Source organism: Crocodylus siamensis, chromosome 2, assembly GCF_052110815.1.
Source record: "Crocodylus siamensis isolate JL-2025a chromosome 2, ASM5211081v1, whole genome shotgun sequence".
Taxonomy (NCBI): Eukaryota; Metazoa; Chordata; order Crocodylia; family Crocodylidae; genus Crocodylus; species Crocodylus siamensis.
The window spans coordinates 125,972,630-125,992,146 of NC_143396.1; the positions used below are offsets into that span (position 1 = coordinate 125,972,630).

At 43.9% G+C, this 19,517-nt stretch overlaps 1 protein-coding gene across 7 annotated transcripts in view; it reads left to right on the plus strand.

The window, feature by feature from the left end:
• Positions 1–3,771, plus strand: part of TBCK (TBC1 domain containing kinase) — a 181,428-nt gene extending 177,657 nt beyond the window's left edge. For 3 of the 7 annotated variants that reach the window (XM_090036745.1, XM_090036747.1, XM_090036746.1), the window contains exon 27: positions 2,639–3,474. In XM_090036745.1, coding sequence (XP_089892871.1) covers positions 2,639–2,749 — 111 coding nt within the window. In that variant the 3' untranslated portion in view covers positions 2,750–3,474. Of the gene's footprint in view, positions 1–2,638 lie in introns of all 7 variants that reach the window. The other 4 variants (XM_090036748.1, XM_090036749.1, XR_016440822.1 and 1 more) reach the window with 3 other exon arrangements.
• Positions 3,772–19,517: the final 15,746 nt, after the last annotated feature.

The window sequence follows — 19,517 nt, forward strand, 5'->3', positions numbered from 1 at the left end:
CTTTGCAAAGTTAACAAACATTTCTCTCTAGTACTTGCACTTGATAATGAGTAATCAGTGTCTGTAATGTATAAAAATGTTGCTGCTATTTTGTGGGCCTATTACATTCTGGGCATGATAGATCTACACAGGGACATTGCCTTTTTACCTTGTTGTATTGTTGGCACTTGGTTGCAATGAGAAAATTGATAATCTTGTGTTTAGCTTATATATTTAAATATGGTCAGGGAGGCAGGGAGTTTCGAAGGGGTGGATTTATTTTGAAGATAGTTTAATCTGCCCATGAGAAGATTTTTTTTATTTTGATTTGACAAAGTTGAGTAGTAGTGCTGTGCGAAACAGCTATGTCTCGTTTTGATGTTGGATTCGGCCATTTCAGAGGACAGTGATTTGTTTCAGTGTTTCAGATCACTGCTCCATTTCGATTTGGCCAAATCTGTTGCAGAGTTTCGACGCTGTTTTGGCTCTGATTCAGATCGGCTAGGGAGAGGCAGGCACATCCAGATGGCTGCAGGTTTTCCTGCACCTCCTCCGGCTGTGCCTGTCTCTCCCCAGGTGGGAAGAGCCACAGGAAAGGTCCCCTGTGGCTGTCCTGTCTGGCCCCAGCCCCCACCCAGCCCCAGCCTCCCAGCACTTAAAAAAAAAAAAAAAAAAAAAAAAAAGGCCTGCACTCACTGGCTGTAGCAGTTGCAATCAGGGCCTCTGAGGGCTGGTGACAGAGCCCTCCCCCCATGCAGCATGGGGCCATGGGGGGGCAGTGCAGATTGGTCCCCCTACTTGGCACCCACGTGGTAGCTGCCCCATGGCATGTGTGCAGTGTAGCTCAGCAGGGCACTGCGCACTGTCTAGGAGCTGGGGCTACTGGGGCTGAGTGGTGCCAGGCTCTGGCTGACTCCTAAAGCTGCCCCAGCTCCCAGACAGTGCTGCACCCACGCCATGGGGCATCTGCCCTATGGGTACCCTGCGCTGCACAGGGAAGCTCTGCCATGAGCGCCCAGAGGCCCCAATCCCCGCTCCTGCAGACAGCAAGTGTGGGGCTTTTTTAAGTGCTGGGATGCTGGGGCCAAATGGGGAGGGGGGCATCAGGGCTGGGCAGGGGTGGAGATCGGGGAGTAGGAGCCAGTGGCGATGCATAGAGGGTGCACATGCACCCCCTGAGTGCCAGTGTGCCCCCTGACAGGCCATGCTCCCTGCTCAGGTGATGGATGTGGGGGGGGCAGGCAGGAGCACCGATGCCCCCCCTGCCAGTGCCAGCTAGGGAGTGGGAGGGTCCATTGGCTGCGGGGGGACATCCCCCCTCCTCCCATCACTGACTGGTCACTGGGTCCTGACTAATGCGGCACCAGTTGCCCATGGCACAGGCTCTGCCATGTGGCCCCAGAGCCCTTGCTACAGCCGGTGAGTGCAGGGCGTGTTGTGTTGTGTTGTGTTGTTTTTGAGTGCTGGGAGGCTGGGCTGGGCTGGGCTGGGCAGCCATGAGCGCTTCTCCTGCACTTCCCCTGGCTGTGCTCGGTACAGGGTGTGCCGAGCAGACTTGGGTGCTGGTGCTGGCCCCAGCCGGCAGTGGCAGCATGCTGTCATCCCACACACATCCATGCCCCCCAAAAGGGCTGCAGGGCTGTGCCAAACTCTTCCCAGAAGGTGCGGGGGCCCCAGATCTGTGCGCAGGCTGCCATCACTCCCCCAGAGGACTAGGATTGGAAGGGACCTCAGGGACAGCTCACAGAGATTGGCCAACTACAGATGTCAATATCAGAGCAGTCCTTCCACCCTTCTTCCCCCTTCTTCTTAGTTTCTGTTTCCCTGCAAGCCCAGCTCCGAAACCCAAAAAGTTTCGGATGGTTTCGTTTTGTTTCAGATGTTTCGGAGCCATCCGTTTCATTTCGGATTTGGTGTTTTGGGCACTGAAACAGGCCCGAACAAAATGGCTGCCGAAATTTCACACAGCCTTACTGAGTAGGTTGTGCTTCTGTCAGCCTGCTTTTTAGGAATCTCCATATAGTAAGTCTGAATTTCTGATTTCGCTGGCAGGGGAGTACTAGACAGAACAGTGTTTGGAAGTGAAAGCACAGTGTGACCAAAGACCAGTCCTGTTCTTGGCCTAATGGGGAGGTGGTTCCCGCCAATTCTGTATGTAGATTTTATGTTTATTTTCAAAATATAAACTCCTAGAAGAATCAAAAATTTAGAAAATTACTGAAAAGAATATAGACCCTTTCACCTCTAAACTGCAGAACCACATATGTCTTCTCTGGAACGAGTTCTTGGTGTCAAACTCCTACAGACATGCAAGTGTTTATATTCCAAGCTACCATGTTTGCTGCTTTGCCTGTTTATATTTGGGAGCCTCAGCAAAAAAGTGCAGAACTGCATTTGGAGAATGTTATTTATCCCTTCTCAGTACTGCAGCATGCTTCCTTTCTGTTGGATGTTAAGAAATCTTGGTAGTGTTAGAAGAGGAAGATGTCCCTGTTAATGCCTGTGTGATGCATGTCCTGTAGATAAAGAGAATTTTGATCTACCAGTTTGACACTTTTGCTTTTACAACCCCTTGATCTCTACTTTTGTGTCTCAGATGAAAATAGTATTTTAAGGAATATAATAGTGTCATACTAATAACATGCCTTTCTTTTTTCAGTTTGCAGCTCATCTAGTGAAAAACAAGTATCCACGGGTCTGCATTCTGGATGGAGGCATAAATAAGATAAAACCCACTGGTTTACTGACAGTTCCTTCCCCACAAATATGAGCAGCTACAGATGTTATGAAAATCAATTTAAAGATTGCTGTTTCTATCCACAGCATATGAACATTGTCAACCATAAGGGCATTATGACACATCCAGAAGACAAGCAATCTGGATGATCACTGTCTTTCAGTATGGATCTGGTTTAAAGAAGCTTTGTTTATGTCATTTGACATTGATCTTCAGTTTGATTGGATGAAAAATGTGAAGCTTTAAATCTTGGAAGGGATTTGAACTATCGGCAGCAATGAAGTCTGTGTCCAGTCAAGCGTTGTCAAGTTGCAACGCAAAAGTTGAATTGGCTCAATTGATATTTAATGTCTGTAAATAGTTCAGCAAAGCAGGAGAGAACAATGCTTGACAGGTCTGAGTTGCACTAAACAGATTCTTTTTCAGCAATATTTTACAGTAAAAATTGAAACCAGCAGGTTGAAATCATATCCCGTGCATCTTATTCAGGAAAATTGCATTTTTCTGACGTAACCTTTTAAAGATTAATTATTGTATTTAGTGTTCCACTTTTCCAAAAAATATGTTTTCTGATATGAATGGGAAATAAAAATAAATTCCAAATTGGAAAAGAGCCTTGGAGATAATGTTGAGTTTATTTTAAAACATACCCTCTCTTAGAAAGCTAGAAGAGGCCTAATCCTATTCGAACAATATTTCCTGAAACCAAGGTTTTCAAAATATACAGAATAGTATCTGACTAAATAACAAAAGATGGGTTATTTCTAAAAATATTTGTGAACTATATTTCAGACTTGTAACTTAAAGAGAGAAGGTGGTTTTATTTTTCATATGGACTGTAAGGTGGGTAGGAAATTAGCTGGGTCGTTGGGCTCAAAGGGTACTAATCAATGGCTGGATGTCTAGTTGGTAGCTGGTATCAAATGTCAGTCCTGGGACTAGTTTTGTTCAATATCTTCATCAACAATCTGGGAGGTGGGATGGAGTGCACCCTCAGCAAATTTGCTGATACCACCAAGCTGGGGGGCATAGTAGATATACAGGATGGTAGGGCTAGGATTCAGAGAGACCTAGACAAATTGGAGGATTGGACCAGGAAGTTCAATAAAGACAAATGCAAATTTCTGCACATAGGATGGAAATCCCAAGCTCCGGTCCAAACCAGGGACTGACAGCTCTGCAGAAAAGGGCCTGGGGGTTACAGTGGACAATAAGTTGAATAGACGTACGGCTATTCAGCTGTAGGCTAATAGCGTACTTGGCTGCATTAGTAGGAATGTTTCCAGCAGATTGAGGGAAGTGATTCTTCTCCTCTATTCAGCACTGATGTGCCATGCCCAGTTTTGGACCCCCACTACAGAAAGATCGTAGATAAATTGGAGAAAGTCCAGCAGAGGGCAACAAAATTATTAGGGGGCTGGGGCACATGACTTCGGAAAAGACACTGAGGGAACTGGGCTTATTTAGTCTAGAGAAGAGACTGGGAGGAGATTTAATAGCAGCCTTCAGCTACCTGAAGGGTGGCTACAAAGAGGATGGAACTAGACTGTTCTCAGTGGTGGCAGGTGACAGAATAAGGAGCAATGGTCTCAAGTTTCAGCAAGGGAAGGTATTAGGAAAAAACTTTCTCATTAGGAGGGTAGTAAAGCACTGGAGCAGGTTACCCAGAGAAGTAGTAGAATCTCTAAACTTAGAGGTTTTTAAGACCCAGGTAGATGAACCTTGGTTGGAATGATATAGCTGGGGCTGGTCCTACTTTGAGTAGGGGGTTGGACTAGATGACCTCCTGAGTTCCCTTCCAACCCTAATTTTCTATGATTATGTACCACAAGACTCCCTAACAATAACCTTATCTCAAAATGTGCACTTTTGTTTCAGATGGAAAAGATGTATTGGATCATTTTTTTTCTAGTGTTTAGTAACTTTTTGGAGGTCCATGTCTTACACCTGAACTTTAAAGTGACTTATCTCAGATAGCAATCATATCTCTTAAAGTAAAAGTGTGTCTGTGGTATAAATGAATGAAAGCAATGGGATAAAGTGGCTATGGGTATAAGAGATGTGGAAATTACTTCCTTTGCAATCAAAAACCAAGAGTGCTAGAAACTGTTAGGAGCAGGACTTGGGTCTGCCAGCTGCAAAGGAATAGTTTAGCTTTTTTTTTATTTGATGTAAAAGCCACCTTTGGGCAAAGCTCACCTTTAAGAAATGCAGAAGAAACTTGAATTTTCTCTCAATTCTAGCTTCACCCCATTCTTATTATGCTACAAATTCATTATTCTAAGAAGAACATTTAAAATTTTTTTAAGAATCCCTGACTTCAAAAATAAAAAAAGGATTTTTAATCCAAACAGGTCTGTTGGATGTGCCCACCTGAGACTCACTAAATGGCATTAAAATGAAGTGTGCGCCAATGCCTTGTTAACAAGTCTTTTAAGAGATTAATATTTAAAACCTGGGAGGGGAAAATGTCTTAAGTATTACTTTCACTTCTAAAATTAGAAAACTTCAGTGTGGCATTTGGCTGAGTGTTAACAAGTTTGAAACATTATATGGATCTTAGAGGTCCTCATAAAACACACTTTTAAAAACTCTAAAGCAGGGGTACTCAACCTCCAGTCTGTGGGCCAAATGCAGCCTAAGGAGCCATCACATCTTGGTCAATGAAATACAAAGGTTTATAACAAAAATGCCATGGTAGTGTATAAGGATTTGCTTTGGAAAATCTGACTAAAACTACTGCTTGCTTTACTGAGGGATTTAAATATCATGATTTGTTTTTAAATTTTCCAAGTAGAGCATTATAGCAGCTCAGTATATTTATATTTTTCTTTTCTTATATCACAAGAGATTAATTTTTATATTGAGACACTTGAGGAAAGGCTAAGCCCAGCCCACGTATTCTTGCATACAGGGTGGGAAACAGAGCCCTGCAAGTTCTCCATGAACTCTGCGAGCCCCACTGATCCCACTAAACCCAGACACTACCATCTGCCCCTGCAGACCCTGTTTGCCCCTCCTCCCCAACCCCCCCCTGTGGACTCCCCAGTCCCTCCAACCTCCCCCACAAGCCTTCCCATCCTGACTTACCTTAAATCAGGTGGCCATGTGTAACTCAATCTAATCTCCCTAAATATCTGTATCCAGCCAGGAAAAGAAACTAACAAAAGCATGTATTTCACAGAATCACTGAGTGACATCTCATCTAATGGTTCTGGCTTAATTATAAATGTATTATATATTCCATCTTAATAAGGGCACACCTAACATTGCCTGACTTAATTTGAGCACTAACATAAAGCTGCTTTATTACTTTAATCAGCATTAACATGTAAATAATTTAGATAAAATCTGCTGATTGATGATTTCAGACCTTTTAAAGAAAGAAATAGCTCATCATTTCTAGATTCCCCCTTAATAAATGCCTATCTGATAAATACCACTGCTCACAATAAGTCTTGTCAGTTCAAAAACTCCTGTGTATATATTATTTCTATGTTGGGATTCTTCTAATCCTGGTCTAGTGCTCAGTGGAAAATGTATATTTTATCTTTTTCCCTAGAAGGTTGACATTCTTGCAGGTTTTAGTAATTTATTGTGTTGCCCTGTGGGGTCAGGCCAACTCTCAGGATCTCAGTATTGCGCTGTTAGACAGGAGGGTGTGACACAATTGCACATATACAAACACAAATCAATCGGGTGTGTACACACATACAGACACTACCAGCTTAGGCACATACACATCCAAACCAGCCTAGGCACATGCATACCTATCACCAATTCAAGCACATACACTATACGCCCCAAAAGTTAGACACAGATTACTAATTCGTATATCATGCGCACAATGACATGTGTACACACACACACATACAACCCACCTACACATACACGCAGGTAAGTTCCTAACTTGGATGGTACAGTGTGTATGCGTGTGCTTGGGGTACCTGGGAGAAGGTTCAGGTGAGAGAGAGTTAAAGCATAGGGAGTGAAAGTTGCCAGAACCAGGAGTAGAACCAGTGGACTACAGAGAAGCTGGCTGAGGAACTGAGGCTTGGGTTTACTTAAGGTAGACTGGGGCTGGAAACTGAGGCAGACAGCTGAGATATTGGGGGGGGAGAGGGGGGCAGATAAGTGGTGGCAAGGAGGAGACAGCCAGGAAAGAAACAGAGGCAGAAACTTGGTTGCTCAGGGGAAAAGGAAAAGGCAGCTGGGATAAGACAGTGGCAAAGAAACAGGGGTTTGAGACTCAGAGAAAGAGACTCAGTGGAAGGGCTGGAGTCCGGGTAGGGAAGAGAAGCAGAGTCCAAGTCCTTGGTTGAAGAGGGTGTGGGGGGTGATAGCTACCTATCCAGGCTGGAAAGGTGTCCTTGTCCGGTAGGTGTTGTTCAGAGTGGGCTCACCAGCAGGGCCTGTGGGTGGATAGGTGGTGTGGCATGGTGCTGGTCCAGATGGAGAGGGTTTCCCACTGGGTCTGTCTTCACTGCCCCTTTTTATAGGGGCAGATGATGTGTGAACCTAGGGCAAGGGTCAGTCCCTGGTATTCTGCGTATGTGTGCTCCAGGCAGTGATGTGCAGTTTCAGGTGTCTGTAATGGTGGGGTACAGTGGTAGAGTTGCTAGTTCTGCAGGGTGTTTTGTCTTTCAAATGCTGGGTTCTTGTCTCTGTTCCTCGGTGAGATCAATGGTTCCTGGATGAATCAATGCAAGGTGATGGCTTGGTCATTACAGGCCATTCAATAGAGGCCTGCTACCATCGTATTTCAGTCATTCCCAATCACTCTCATCCGGGAACCAATTTACATGGGAGGGGTACATGACTCATACAGTTGCAACCCAGAGGATGCCCGGGCAGAGGACACAAGATGGAAACTTGACATGACTTATACTAACTTACATATGTAGGCTAAAACAGTAATCACACAATATAAAAGCAGTATAAACATAATTATTACTTATAAAATAGTGGGTATCAATATCAAAATAGCAGGGAACTTATTTACAAAGAGGGGAGAGGAAAAAAAAACTTACTCCCTAAAATAAAATGTTAAAGCTTATCCTACTTCTTAGCTTACTTATACTTACCTATAGGGAATAGAAAGGGAGAAAAAAGTCAGAAATGGTTGGGGAAGGGGAAGTAATGCATTTTAAAATAGATTTTAAAAGAAAAACTGGGGGTTTTGCTACAATTGTAATCACATTATGATTTTATTTATGTGCCCTGCCTGGTTTAAAGGGAAAAGGGGGGTGGGTGGGTGTGTGTGTGTGTGTGTGTTCACTTCTCAATCCCTACCTCTTCCTGCATTTCTGATACTGCTAGGAAGTTGCCCACCAAATTCTTGACAGTTGTCATAGAAGTAGCTGTCTAAAAAAAATCCTGTTTTTGTCTGATGATCATATTGCCAAAATACTGCCTGTGTTGCAGTTCTTTGGTCTAGGCCTCCTAGCAAACCTCAGCAAGGTGTAATAGAGAAGAGAAGTGGTCTCTGTCTCATGCTCCTGTTTTCTTCAAAAGTAACACCTTAGCTAAGGTGTTGACCAAGGAAAAGCAGTCTCTCCCAGTTGATTCCTTCCTGATGTTCCCAAGACGCATTGCCTTACCTCTAGCCACTTCTGCTGCTACCTCATACCGACTTTCTTCACAGGCTAGATTCCCAACAGGTTATTGGGCTGTCCAGTGAAAGGAGGCCAAAAAAGGCATTAATTAAACCCTGCTTCTCCTGGCAGTTCCACTTCTCCATGACCCTCACAGATTGTTATATAGTTGCTGTTCTGCCAATCCATCACCCATAGCCTTAACCCCCAAGCATAGTCCTCTGATACTTTCATTATGTTTTCCTTCCAAGGGGTTTTTTCTGAGCTCACAGGGACTTCTCTGAAGCCTGAATGGTTTCCTTCACTTGGACAGTTCTGAGCTAATCCTCCATGGTCTTGCCAAATGACCTCCATACAGGATAGTTGCTAAAGTACAAGCACCAGCAGGAGCTTGCAACCCAAGCAAAAGGGAAAAAATGATAAGGGAGGACCACAGCCTTAAACGAATAAGCAAGCACCTCAAACCTGCTATTCAAACTAATCAAAGGACCTGCAAGCCATGGAAATGCCAGCTGATCAATAAAGAAGAATATCTTCCCATGGTCAGAAAACACAGAATTAGTGACAATGACCAAAGGTTATGCTGAGCTTGACCTTACTAAAAATAAACAGATAACAAAATATTCTTTGGTTGCAAAAATAAAAAAATCAATTGGGAAGAACGAAGTGGGGCTCATATATTTTGAAGTCAGGATAAAGATGAAGGACAATCTAGACAGAACCGAAGAACTGAATAAATGGTTTGCCTCAGTCTTCAATGTGAAGATGTAATTGACGACAATGGTCAGGTACTACATGGCAATAAAGATGTGAGTGTAGAAACTAGCACTTTTGAGGTGGAAGCCCATCTTAGATTGCCTACTATCACAAAAAGGGGGAAAAGTGGCCTCCTGATTCAATTCAGATTCTAAGGTTCAGTCCCTGAATCGGGCCGAATCTCCTCCAAATTGAATCGGTTACTGAAGCTTTGCACAGACCTAATCTTTACCTGCCTCTCTGGTGGCAGGGAGGGAAGGGCGAGCTGCCAGGGGCAAGGGGAGCCTCTGCAACAGTGGCAGCACTCCCTGCTTCAGGTGGAGCAGGGTGGTCCGTTGCTGAAGAATCCTCTCGACGTGAAGTCCATCTGGTGCAGAGGGGGGTTCAGGTGGTCCCCTCTGGGTCTGGTCCGGCGGCAGTCCGTCTGGTGGGGTCAGACTACTGGCAGTGGCCCGTGATGTGCTCCATGTAGATGTCGTGGGACCAGTGAATGGTGTTGGACACCATGAGGCAGCGCATCAGCTTGGCGTAGCAGCAGATGTGGCAGGCACATAGGACACTCTCATTGCTGGGGTCCCAGGCTCCGAGCATTCCCATGATGAGCGAGTCGACCGTCATGTCGTAGCCACAACCCCTCAGGATGTTGGCCAGCAGGGCGTACTTCTCCTGTTTGCGAGCCCGGGCTTTGGTGAAGGCTTGGCGCTGGTTCTCGAAGGGGATGGTCATGTCCACGATCACGACCTCTTCATTGGTGATCACAATTTGGGGTCACATCTGGCTCTCGCAGCCCAGGACAGCGCGGTTCACACAGATCTCCCCTGCTGCAGCCAGGATGGCCCTTACCAGGCAGTCCTGGATAGTGTTGTGACGGAGCTGTCAGGCTCTGACACGCGGCCTGCAGCTGCACAGCATGTGGGGGAGGGTCTTTACCGCGTAGCCACACCGTTGACACCTCTTGTCGCAGTGGCCAAAGCAGATGACCCCATTCAGAGGCAGGCAGTTGAGGTGGGCACAGTGGAGAAAGTGCCAGTCCGCAAAGTGCGTGAAGCTCCTGCTGGACATGAAGTGGTTGCTGGAGTCCCACTGAGGTGACATCGAAGACCTTGCCCCAGATGGGTTTGGCACTCAGGTCACCGGCATGCTTGTTTCAGCCAGTGTCCTTCAGGAACCACTCCAGGAAGGTCCTTGGCAGAATACACGTTGGCAGGATCCCATTCATGTTTGGGGAAACCCTGCATTCCACTCTTGACCAAAAAAATCAGGATTATGGACCTTAAATGGACATCATTCCTGTTTGAAGAACCTGATGACTGTTTTCCAAAAATCCAGACTATAAACTACAACAAAGCCATATTTGGTCTACACTTGCAGCTTAATGAAACTTTTTCAGTAAAGGCATGAGTTACACAAAGACATGAATTCACATTTTAGTACTGGGCAGTTTTGTGAACTGCTATGGGGAAACAAGTACTACCTTTTAGCTCAACATTTCTAAATTTTTTCCTACCCCTAGGTCTCGTGCCTATATAAAATTAAAAATTGGCTGCTCTTGCAAGCTTTGTCTTAACATTTAATTCATGATAAAATGTTTCCATATTTCTTTTTCCGTCAGAGATGACTAAGAGTGCTTAATGACCTTTTCAATACACTATTTGTATCAAGGCGCAACCAGGTGTATTTGGTCTGTGCAGGCTGACTTTAGCATTAGGTTTGTATATCTGGCAAGCAAAGCAATAGATTTTTTTCTTAGCAAATCACATATTTCTATTGTTAATATTGTCATTCTTTTTGATTTGCAGCTTTTGTGAGGCAAATTGGTGCAAGAGATTGTTCCTCTATGGCAGTACAGTTTACTATGTCTCCCAAGGAAGTGTTAGGTTATTAATTTTGTCAAAATCAGTGCCTTAAATAATATCACTATTACATCAGTTGCATGATTAAGTCTGCAGTCTTTTATCTTAACGCATTCATCTAATATTACAATAATTGTGCTACTGAATATAGTAGTTATTGCAGGGGGCTGTCTCATCTGTCTGCACTATATAATCTAACAGCTATTCTACACATCTTAAAAATCAGATTGGCAAAGTGGAGGGATCAATTTGCAATGATTACACAATACTTTGGGAATTGTGAGTTAAATAAGTTTAGATTAGGTATAATGTGTTGTTTGAAAAGCTTTTTGGCCTTCTCCCAAAATGCATTTAATCATATTGTAAATTACTGTGATGGCTTTGTTCTAAATCAACCTATTGTGGTTGTGTTACATTGTTATTGCTGGCTGATCTCAGTCTGTGCACCCTTGTAATCTGGGTATTTTATTTCTAGATTAAAATGTTATACGTTTTAGCACCCATATTCTATGGTACGTTAATCCGTAATAAGGTCCAGGACATGGTAACCTGTCTGAGAGAAGAGATAAGGTGCATAAAATGAGGATTTATGTTGTAATCATTATATTAAATGGCATTACCCTAGTCCAAATTGAAAGATTACTGGTTAAATTATGCATTACTGAATAAAGCAGTCTTGAATTCTAAAACTCTGCTGTCCAGACATGGTATCTAGCATCACACACTTAATGAAAATGTTATTTTTAGCTCTAGTGAGTTAATGGCTGGCAATCTGACTAACAAAGAACAGAAGAGGAATATGGTGTACTCTGGGCTTTGAAAGGTCCAACAGGTAAAACACTCACTTGGGAGAACTGGCTTCATAAATGCTCTGCCATAAACACACACACTATGTGTGTTCATGAGCAAGCTGCTAAATGTGTGCCTCAGTTCCCCAATCACAAAATGGAGGAAATAGGAAAACCATGTTACATAATGCCAGGTGTTCAGATATTAGAATAACATGGGCCAAGTTGGTACCTAAAATGGAAGAATAGGATAGCTACTTCCTTCTTTAATACAAGGGAAGCCTTTGGTTTTTCAAATGTCAGGCTGATTTCTCCATCACACCTCCCATGTTGCACCCAGTTACCTAGATTTCAGAAGCCTGGAATAAGAAAAGAAATATTTCTTTGAGGATCTTTAATTTCATTGTACTGAGAACATTACCATTATTACTGGCAACCTTTTTATAATTGATCAAGGAGTAACTTACCTATTTGAACACCCATAATCTCAGTCTAGGATAACGTCAAGCATCTAGGAAAAACTTTTCATCTTTACCATCATTGGTAGGAACCGATGTTAAGTTTGTCTACTGCCTAGATCCTTCATCATCATCATGATAAGTACAGGGAAAAGTCAATATTGTGCCTGCAACATTAGGCAATACTGAAATATATTACAACTTTTAGTTTCAAATGCCAAGATTCCTATTTTAATATTAACCTAGATTGGCACCAGGTGTAAAAACTAAATCAGTGCCATACATTACAACTCATGTTCTGCAATATGAGTGAAATCTGGGCATACCTTTGCCATTAGCCTTGAACAAAGCAGAGATTATCAGTGTAAATCTGTTGTTATTATTTTTCTTTTCTTTTGTGGGCTCCAAAGCAGATTTATTCTTTGCCCTGCAGGAAAGCAGTGTGTGGAAGCAGACCTGAAAGATCCATGAAAGATTCACACGCCTTAAAGGTACCTGCAGCTTGCCGTTTCCCTGTCCACATGGAGGATTAGAACAGCGATAGCTTAAACACAGAAGTTGCTATAACTATCTCAAATGAGTGTGGACAGGAATCTTTGTTTGAGGGTTGTGTTAGAGTTGTATTCTTAAACCATGCTGCCACCTATAAAGGCAGCTAGCCTGTAGAATTGCCTGGCTACTGTGATCTTCTAAAACATCTAACAAAAAAATTTCCTCTCTACAACTACAAAAATTGTGCTGGAGCCCTGTTAGGTGCAATCATATTTTTTAAAAGAATTATAGCTGATATGGTTCTGTTCCAGATCTGTGACCAGGCCAACTGAGAGCCGTCACTGGTCTAAATTGTACTGAGATAGAACTAACTTAAGAGTACAAAGGACACGTATTGGGTGCACAGGATTACACTCCCCATCCCTCTTTCTCCCCTTTAGATATGTATAAAGAGGAGTTGGTACAAAGGTGAGTGAGAACCAAAATTTTGGCTCCAAATGCCTCTAACTTTGGGAAATACGAGATATGGAGCCTAACTTTGAAGTCTGGATCTGTGCAAAATAAGTATATGTGAATAAGCAATGGAGGTGCAGCCAAACCCCTTGAAGAGAACTTTTTGCACAGGTGTCACACAGCTGAAGGGGGTGTGACCGCAGTCCCTCACTCTGATTCTGGATGCCAGCGAGCTCTCTGATCTGACCTGTATGTCAGCAGAGCGCCTGCTGGGAGCACTGCATGTGCTGGGAGCTCTGAGAGCTCACCAGGTGGGCAGCATGGGACCTACCTGGAATCCCTACTTCCAAGCAGATCCAGAGCCTGCTGCTTCTTCCCCTCCTTCTTCCCCTGCCAGCCCCCCAGAAATTCAGCAGCAGTAGGAAAGGATGGCGGTGGCACAGCACAGCACCTTCAGAGCAGTGTTGTTGCCAGCTGCTTGCCTCTTCCTTTCCCCTGCTGTGAATTCCAGGGGAGAAGAGGGGAAAGCAAGCAGAATGGCTTGCAGGCAGAGAAATTAGGCAGACTCCACGCTGCCCAGGGGGTGAGCTCGTAGGGGTTGTGGTTGTAATGACCCTGAGGGGTGGGCAGTTGCAGGAAAGCAGCAGTGGTTGGGATAGGGCAGTGTTTTTAAGGTTTTAGGACAGCCATCTGAGAGTCTTTTTGTTTCATACCTTATTGGAAGCCTCCCTGAACCTTCTCTGGATAGGGTGGTATATATGTCTAAATAAATAAATAAGTACTGGATTCCCATTTACCCTCCACAAGTTACTAACATGTTCAATCAACTGTTGGAGAGAAGGTAGGGTTTTATTCTTAAAGTGTATTCACTTGGGCTTTCTCGCAGCAAGCTGGTACAGCACAGTGAGTCATGGCTACAATCTCTTTCTAGGCACCCCTGTGGAAAGAGAAGGGGTTAGAGTTTATGTTGTTTCTGGGGATGATGCATAGTTCTGGCACCACATTAACGCTGTGTGGAAGGCCATCGAGCAGCTGTTCACCTGCGCAGCGTTGTCAGAATTCTGCCACTGCTTTGCACTTACCCATCTGTGTACAAAGAAAATCAAGCCATTGCCATTGCTGTTTCACTTGGGAAGAAATTGAGTCACAGAGCACTGGCATGACTTTCCACAGTCGAATAAGTAGCAGAACTGCAGCTTTTGGGGAGCCCTGAAGTCTGGCCAGGGCAGCATGGGGGCAGGGCAGGGCCTGATCATGGTGCACGGACTGCACCCTCCCCTCCCGACTCATCTGTCCCACAGGGCTAAAAAATTGAGCACCACTGATCTATACAGATTTCCTCTCCTCCACTTTGATCACCTTGTATTGCTTTCTCGCATCCAGTCTGCACTCAAATGTGCATGCTCTATTACACACTTGACACAATTATCCCATAGTAAATCCTGGGATAATCCAGTGTTTGCTCAGTCCTCCCTCCCCCCACACCCCTCACCATCCCCTTTCACTCTACCTAATACTGTTTTTCCTTCAACTTTACTCTCCCTGGCATTTACAGACTGTTTTCTACCTCCTTCCCATCCCTCTAGGACTTCATTTATTCTCTCACAGACTTATCTCCTTCCCTCCCTTATGCTCTCCTTTTCTGAAAATGTGTGTTTTGGCAGGGGGGTTGCATCTCCTCCTCTTGCAAGTTACTCATTTCTTATTAGCACATGCCTGAAGCCAAAGACATTATGATTCCAGGCTTGTTATGAAGTGAGGGCTGCTTTCTTTTGAGGGGGAGGGGAAAAGAAGTGGAAAATTCAAGGCTGCACCTCCCTTAGAAAGGTGGCACTTTCATAATGAGTCACCAAGAGGAGTCTTCCTGATGATGATGGATGGGGAACAGTGGAGGTGGCAGGAGAGAGTGGAAGGCAACAGGGAGATATCCTCTAATTACTTGCTCTTGACAAGGCAGAATAATTGACACTGACATCTGTGCTTCAGACTATTGCCTCTTGCTCATCACTTGTAATAGGTACACAGACTGTCCCTCATGGACTGGGGCTTCTTGAGGGCTTCTCAGACAGCGGTACATCCTGTCACCTCCTATTTCAACAAAGATGAGCTTGCTTTTTGGGGATTAAGCAGGGAATGCCAAAGTTGAAGTGCTTATGCTGCAAGTACTGTTCATAGAAGTTCTGCATTAAACAATCTGTTGCATTGTAAATCGAAGTGTGGATGTTAAAAATGGATTGACTTTGTCTATTATTTGAGTATTTCCCAGCTCTTTTTTCCCTGGGCCTGGGCCTGAGGAAGGGCACGTGCGCCCAAAAGCTTGCAGAAAAAGATAGTTGTTCTGCAGTTTCTTAGTTGGTCTAATAAAAGGTATCATCTCTGAACCAAGAGCTCTAGAGTTTTATGTTTCTTCCTCCCAGCTCTTTGGTATTTATGTTTTAATCCTTAATGCCATATTTATGTGTTTCTTACATCTTATTTCCTTGCATGTCTCCTTACCTTCCCAGTCCTGCTCCATTTCCTTTTTTTGTCCACATTTCTCTTTCATTTGTCATATCTCATTTGCTGTATCCAGAATCCAGGAAATCCCTGACCTATTCAGCATTCCAGCCAGAGCTGGCCTTAGGGTTGGGCAACATGGGAGACCACCCAGGGGGCACCAAACACACACACATGGGTGCATGCACACACACACACACACACACATACACATAAGCAGCCCACATTCACAACAGTGCTCTCCCCCTGACCCATCCCAGCTGATTCCCACCCCAGAGAGGAGGAGTGGTGCCCAGCCCAGCCACTGCTCACTAGGAGCTGGGCTAGACATGGTGGCACCTGCTCCAGTCTGCCCACCTTGCTACCTCCTGCAGCAGTGCTCCTGACTGGGAAGGCAGAGGGAGGGGGGTACCAAAACACAAGTTTGCCCAGGGTGCCATTTTCCCTAAGGTTGGGTCTGGTTCCAGCAGCAGTAAGTAGACAGGCTTCTTAGAGGCTGAAGGTTTTGACATAATTTGGCACTTTGTTCCTAATGTCTTCTAAACCAAGATTTAAACATTTTTGTGCTAATTATTAGGGACCTACCAAATTCGTGATTGTATGATTTTTGCAGAAACCACAAATTCCGACAGGCTTCACAAAAAACAGCGGGCTCACTGCAAAAAAAAATATTATCCCCGAGCAGAGAAAAGGGCAGGAATCCTACAGTCTTAGAGCACAGGGAGGGTGGAAGGAGGGTAGAGGATGGGGAAAGGACAGACGGCAGAGGGTAGGGGTGTGGGGCATGGGTGGGAGACCTGCAGTAGCAGCTGGACTGTGGTCCTTGGCTGGCTGCTGTAGGCAGCCAGAAGGCTGCAAGTGGCTGCACCAGAGTCCGTGGAGTGCCAGCCTGGCTCATTGTATGCATGCACCTGCCTCTAGCAGCAAGCCATAGCAGGGCTCCAGCACACCTTGATGCAGCTGCTTGCAGCCTTCCAGCTGCTTGCCACAGCTGGCCTGGGACCCTGGATGGCCTGAAACCACATCTTAATTACCCTAATTAAGCCTAGGGAAGCCAGTAATCCATGCTTAATGACACATGGATTAATGCCTTCCTTGGGCTCAATTACAGTAATTAAGCTGTGGTTTTGAGCAACCTGTGGGGAGAGGTGGGACTGCTGGGGTCCTTTGGCCAATCAAAGCCTGGGGGGAGGGAGGGCCACCATGCTCAGACCACAAAAATGGTGGCTGGCCCCAGGATCCACCTGCAAAACTGGCAGCCATCCAAGTTTGTAAAGCCATGATAATTGTATGTTTGTGCACATGGGTTTGTAGAAGCACATATAACAAAGTATTAGGCGAAGTTTGTTGACTGGCTGAAGCCTCCCTTCCTTACTGTGGTTCTTAAATGTGTGTAATGTAGTAGAATGTGGGTATATGGCGGATACAATGCACACTGTAATGCTTTAGCAATGAAATCAAACTTTCATGGTGGTTTGGCTTTGGGCTCCATATGAGTCATCTGAAGTACAATATTTTTTCACAACAATACAAACACGGGGTAATTGCAGAAATGAGAATGGCTCCGTTCATGATAACCAGGCAGAGGCAGTTAGACTTTCAACTGCTGCTCTTGAACTGCTTGTTGTTTGTTTTAATACTTTATGAGAAACTTGCTAGCAAAACCAGAACAAATGCAGGGACTAGACCACAAGCCAGTTGTTAACCATTGCTTAAAATTGTACCAAACCCACTGAAAAACAAGCCAGCTGTGTCACAGGCTAAGAGGTCTCTGTAATAACACCAATAACTTGCTTTTCCCCAAGCTCTGTTTCCCATCCTTTTTTTTTTTTCTTTCATCTGTACTTTGCTGTTAAGCAAAATCTCTGTGTTTACAAAGTAGCTGGCATAATAGGATCCTGATCAGATTTTTAAGGCCTCTAGTTTCTCCTATAATAAAAACAAAGTTTTAAAATACTAGTAATTCAAAATTAGAGTGTAGGAAAAGCCTAATTAGTAGGTTCTTAATGTTCTTTTAAATGCAAAGGCAAAGGAGGAAGAGGATTAACAACGCATATTGGCTGTAGGAGGCCATTAAGAGAAGTATCATGGCCACACTGTTTAAAAGGGATGAGCATTTTGACCAATAATAACAATTTTAGCAAGCAATACAATGGGAACAAGGTTAATCAAATGTAATGCTTCAGTCAATAAACTGACTGTTCCAGTGACGAGGAAGACGATTTTTCCCAGGCTTTGCATATTTAGCTACCAGCATTCTTGTTGTTGGTTGCAGTGTAATGGAGATTTTGCCTTACTTTGAAGTTTCAAAATATTTGGCTACTTCTTAGCTTCCTGTGGAGACCAGCAGAATGATTTGGAGCCTGACCAGTGTATCAAATCCCCTCTTCTTACACATTGCAGGTTAATATGACCTCTGCCTATGTTGTCTACCTTTTCACTCTGCATAATATTATATTAACTTCCTGCTTATCCCATTGGTTTAGGATGTAATCATGTAGTATTACAGTCGTAGCTTCTCCAGCTGTTTTGTGTAAAATGTACCGAGAATCCTTCCATGCTTCCACAAGCGTGGAAAATATTTAACAAGACATTCAGCAAGATATTTAACAAAAAAAAAGAAAGAAAGAAAGAAAAAGGTTATCACTGCTGCTCTCCACATCACCAGAATGATCCAAAGTCAGTAGTAGTCTAGTTTGTACAATGAAAGTAAAATACACATGCAAACTGTTTTTGTAAATAGTTTGGGTGGCAACATTTAAAGACAAACTTTCAGAAGCAATCAGGTGACAGATTTCAGAAGACTTCTGCAGTTTGGATAAAGGATTTTTGTAATCTGGCCCTTACTCAAATACCTATGTCTTGTCACATGAGCTTTTTTGCAAATCCTGTTTCAACAGTGAGTTTTGAGACCTGAACAGATAGCCTTGGAAAATTTGTCCCCATTGGACTCAGGATTCCTAAATGGTCACTCTAGCAATAACTGCTAATCTCTTGCTCCTCCTAATATTGTGCAGTTCACCCAGGCTGTTTGCCAGAGAATGAGGCCTGACCCTGAATAAGAGCTACCTTTGCTCTATACTTTTTAACAGACAAAAAGAGGTCCCCTGTCATATCTCCCTCACAGTCAACCTCTAAAGATTACTGATAACCTGAGGGTCCCAGCCCTGTCTGCTTCACACTTCTGTCTTAAACTATAATTATATAATAATTATAATTATAATATAATTATAATATTAAATAAGTTTAATAATAATGGAAATTATTACAATCCAATTCTAGGAATTTGAGGTTGGCTATGCTCAACTGATTCAGCAAGATATTTAAGCATATATCTTTAGGCACCCAAGTAATCCCATAACTCGAAGTTGAAGACAATGGAACCACTGATATGGCTTAAAGTTATGCATGGGTTCAAATATCTTGCCAAATCAAGGTCTTTTTCCTGTTCTGTCTAACAGTGGCTCAGAAGGAAACCAAAGCAAGAAAGATCAAAACGCCCAGGCAGCAATAAGCCCACTGAAAAAGCTGAGTTATTCCTTCCTATTACTTTTTCCCTTCCTTTTCAGGCGAAGGAGCAACCGATGACATAATAACAACCACACGTTGTTGAAGTAAAAAAAAGTAAAAGCCCACCCACCAACACTGTGCGTCAGTACAAGCAATATCATTTACATTAAAATGACAAAAAAACCACCATTGTAAGCAACATGAGAAGGTGCACGTAGGCCCTGGAAGCACTCGCAAGCAAATTAGCCATTGCACTTTGTGCACTTAGGGTTAGAGAGGGAAGGGAGTCGGGACCCTTTGTAGCTTTTTGCAGAGCTGGTGTCTACAGTTACGCAATGTTTCTCTTAGAGAGAGAGCTGTATGGAGAGGCTGTGCTCAGTGCTCAAGTTCTCTCCTTACCT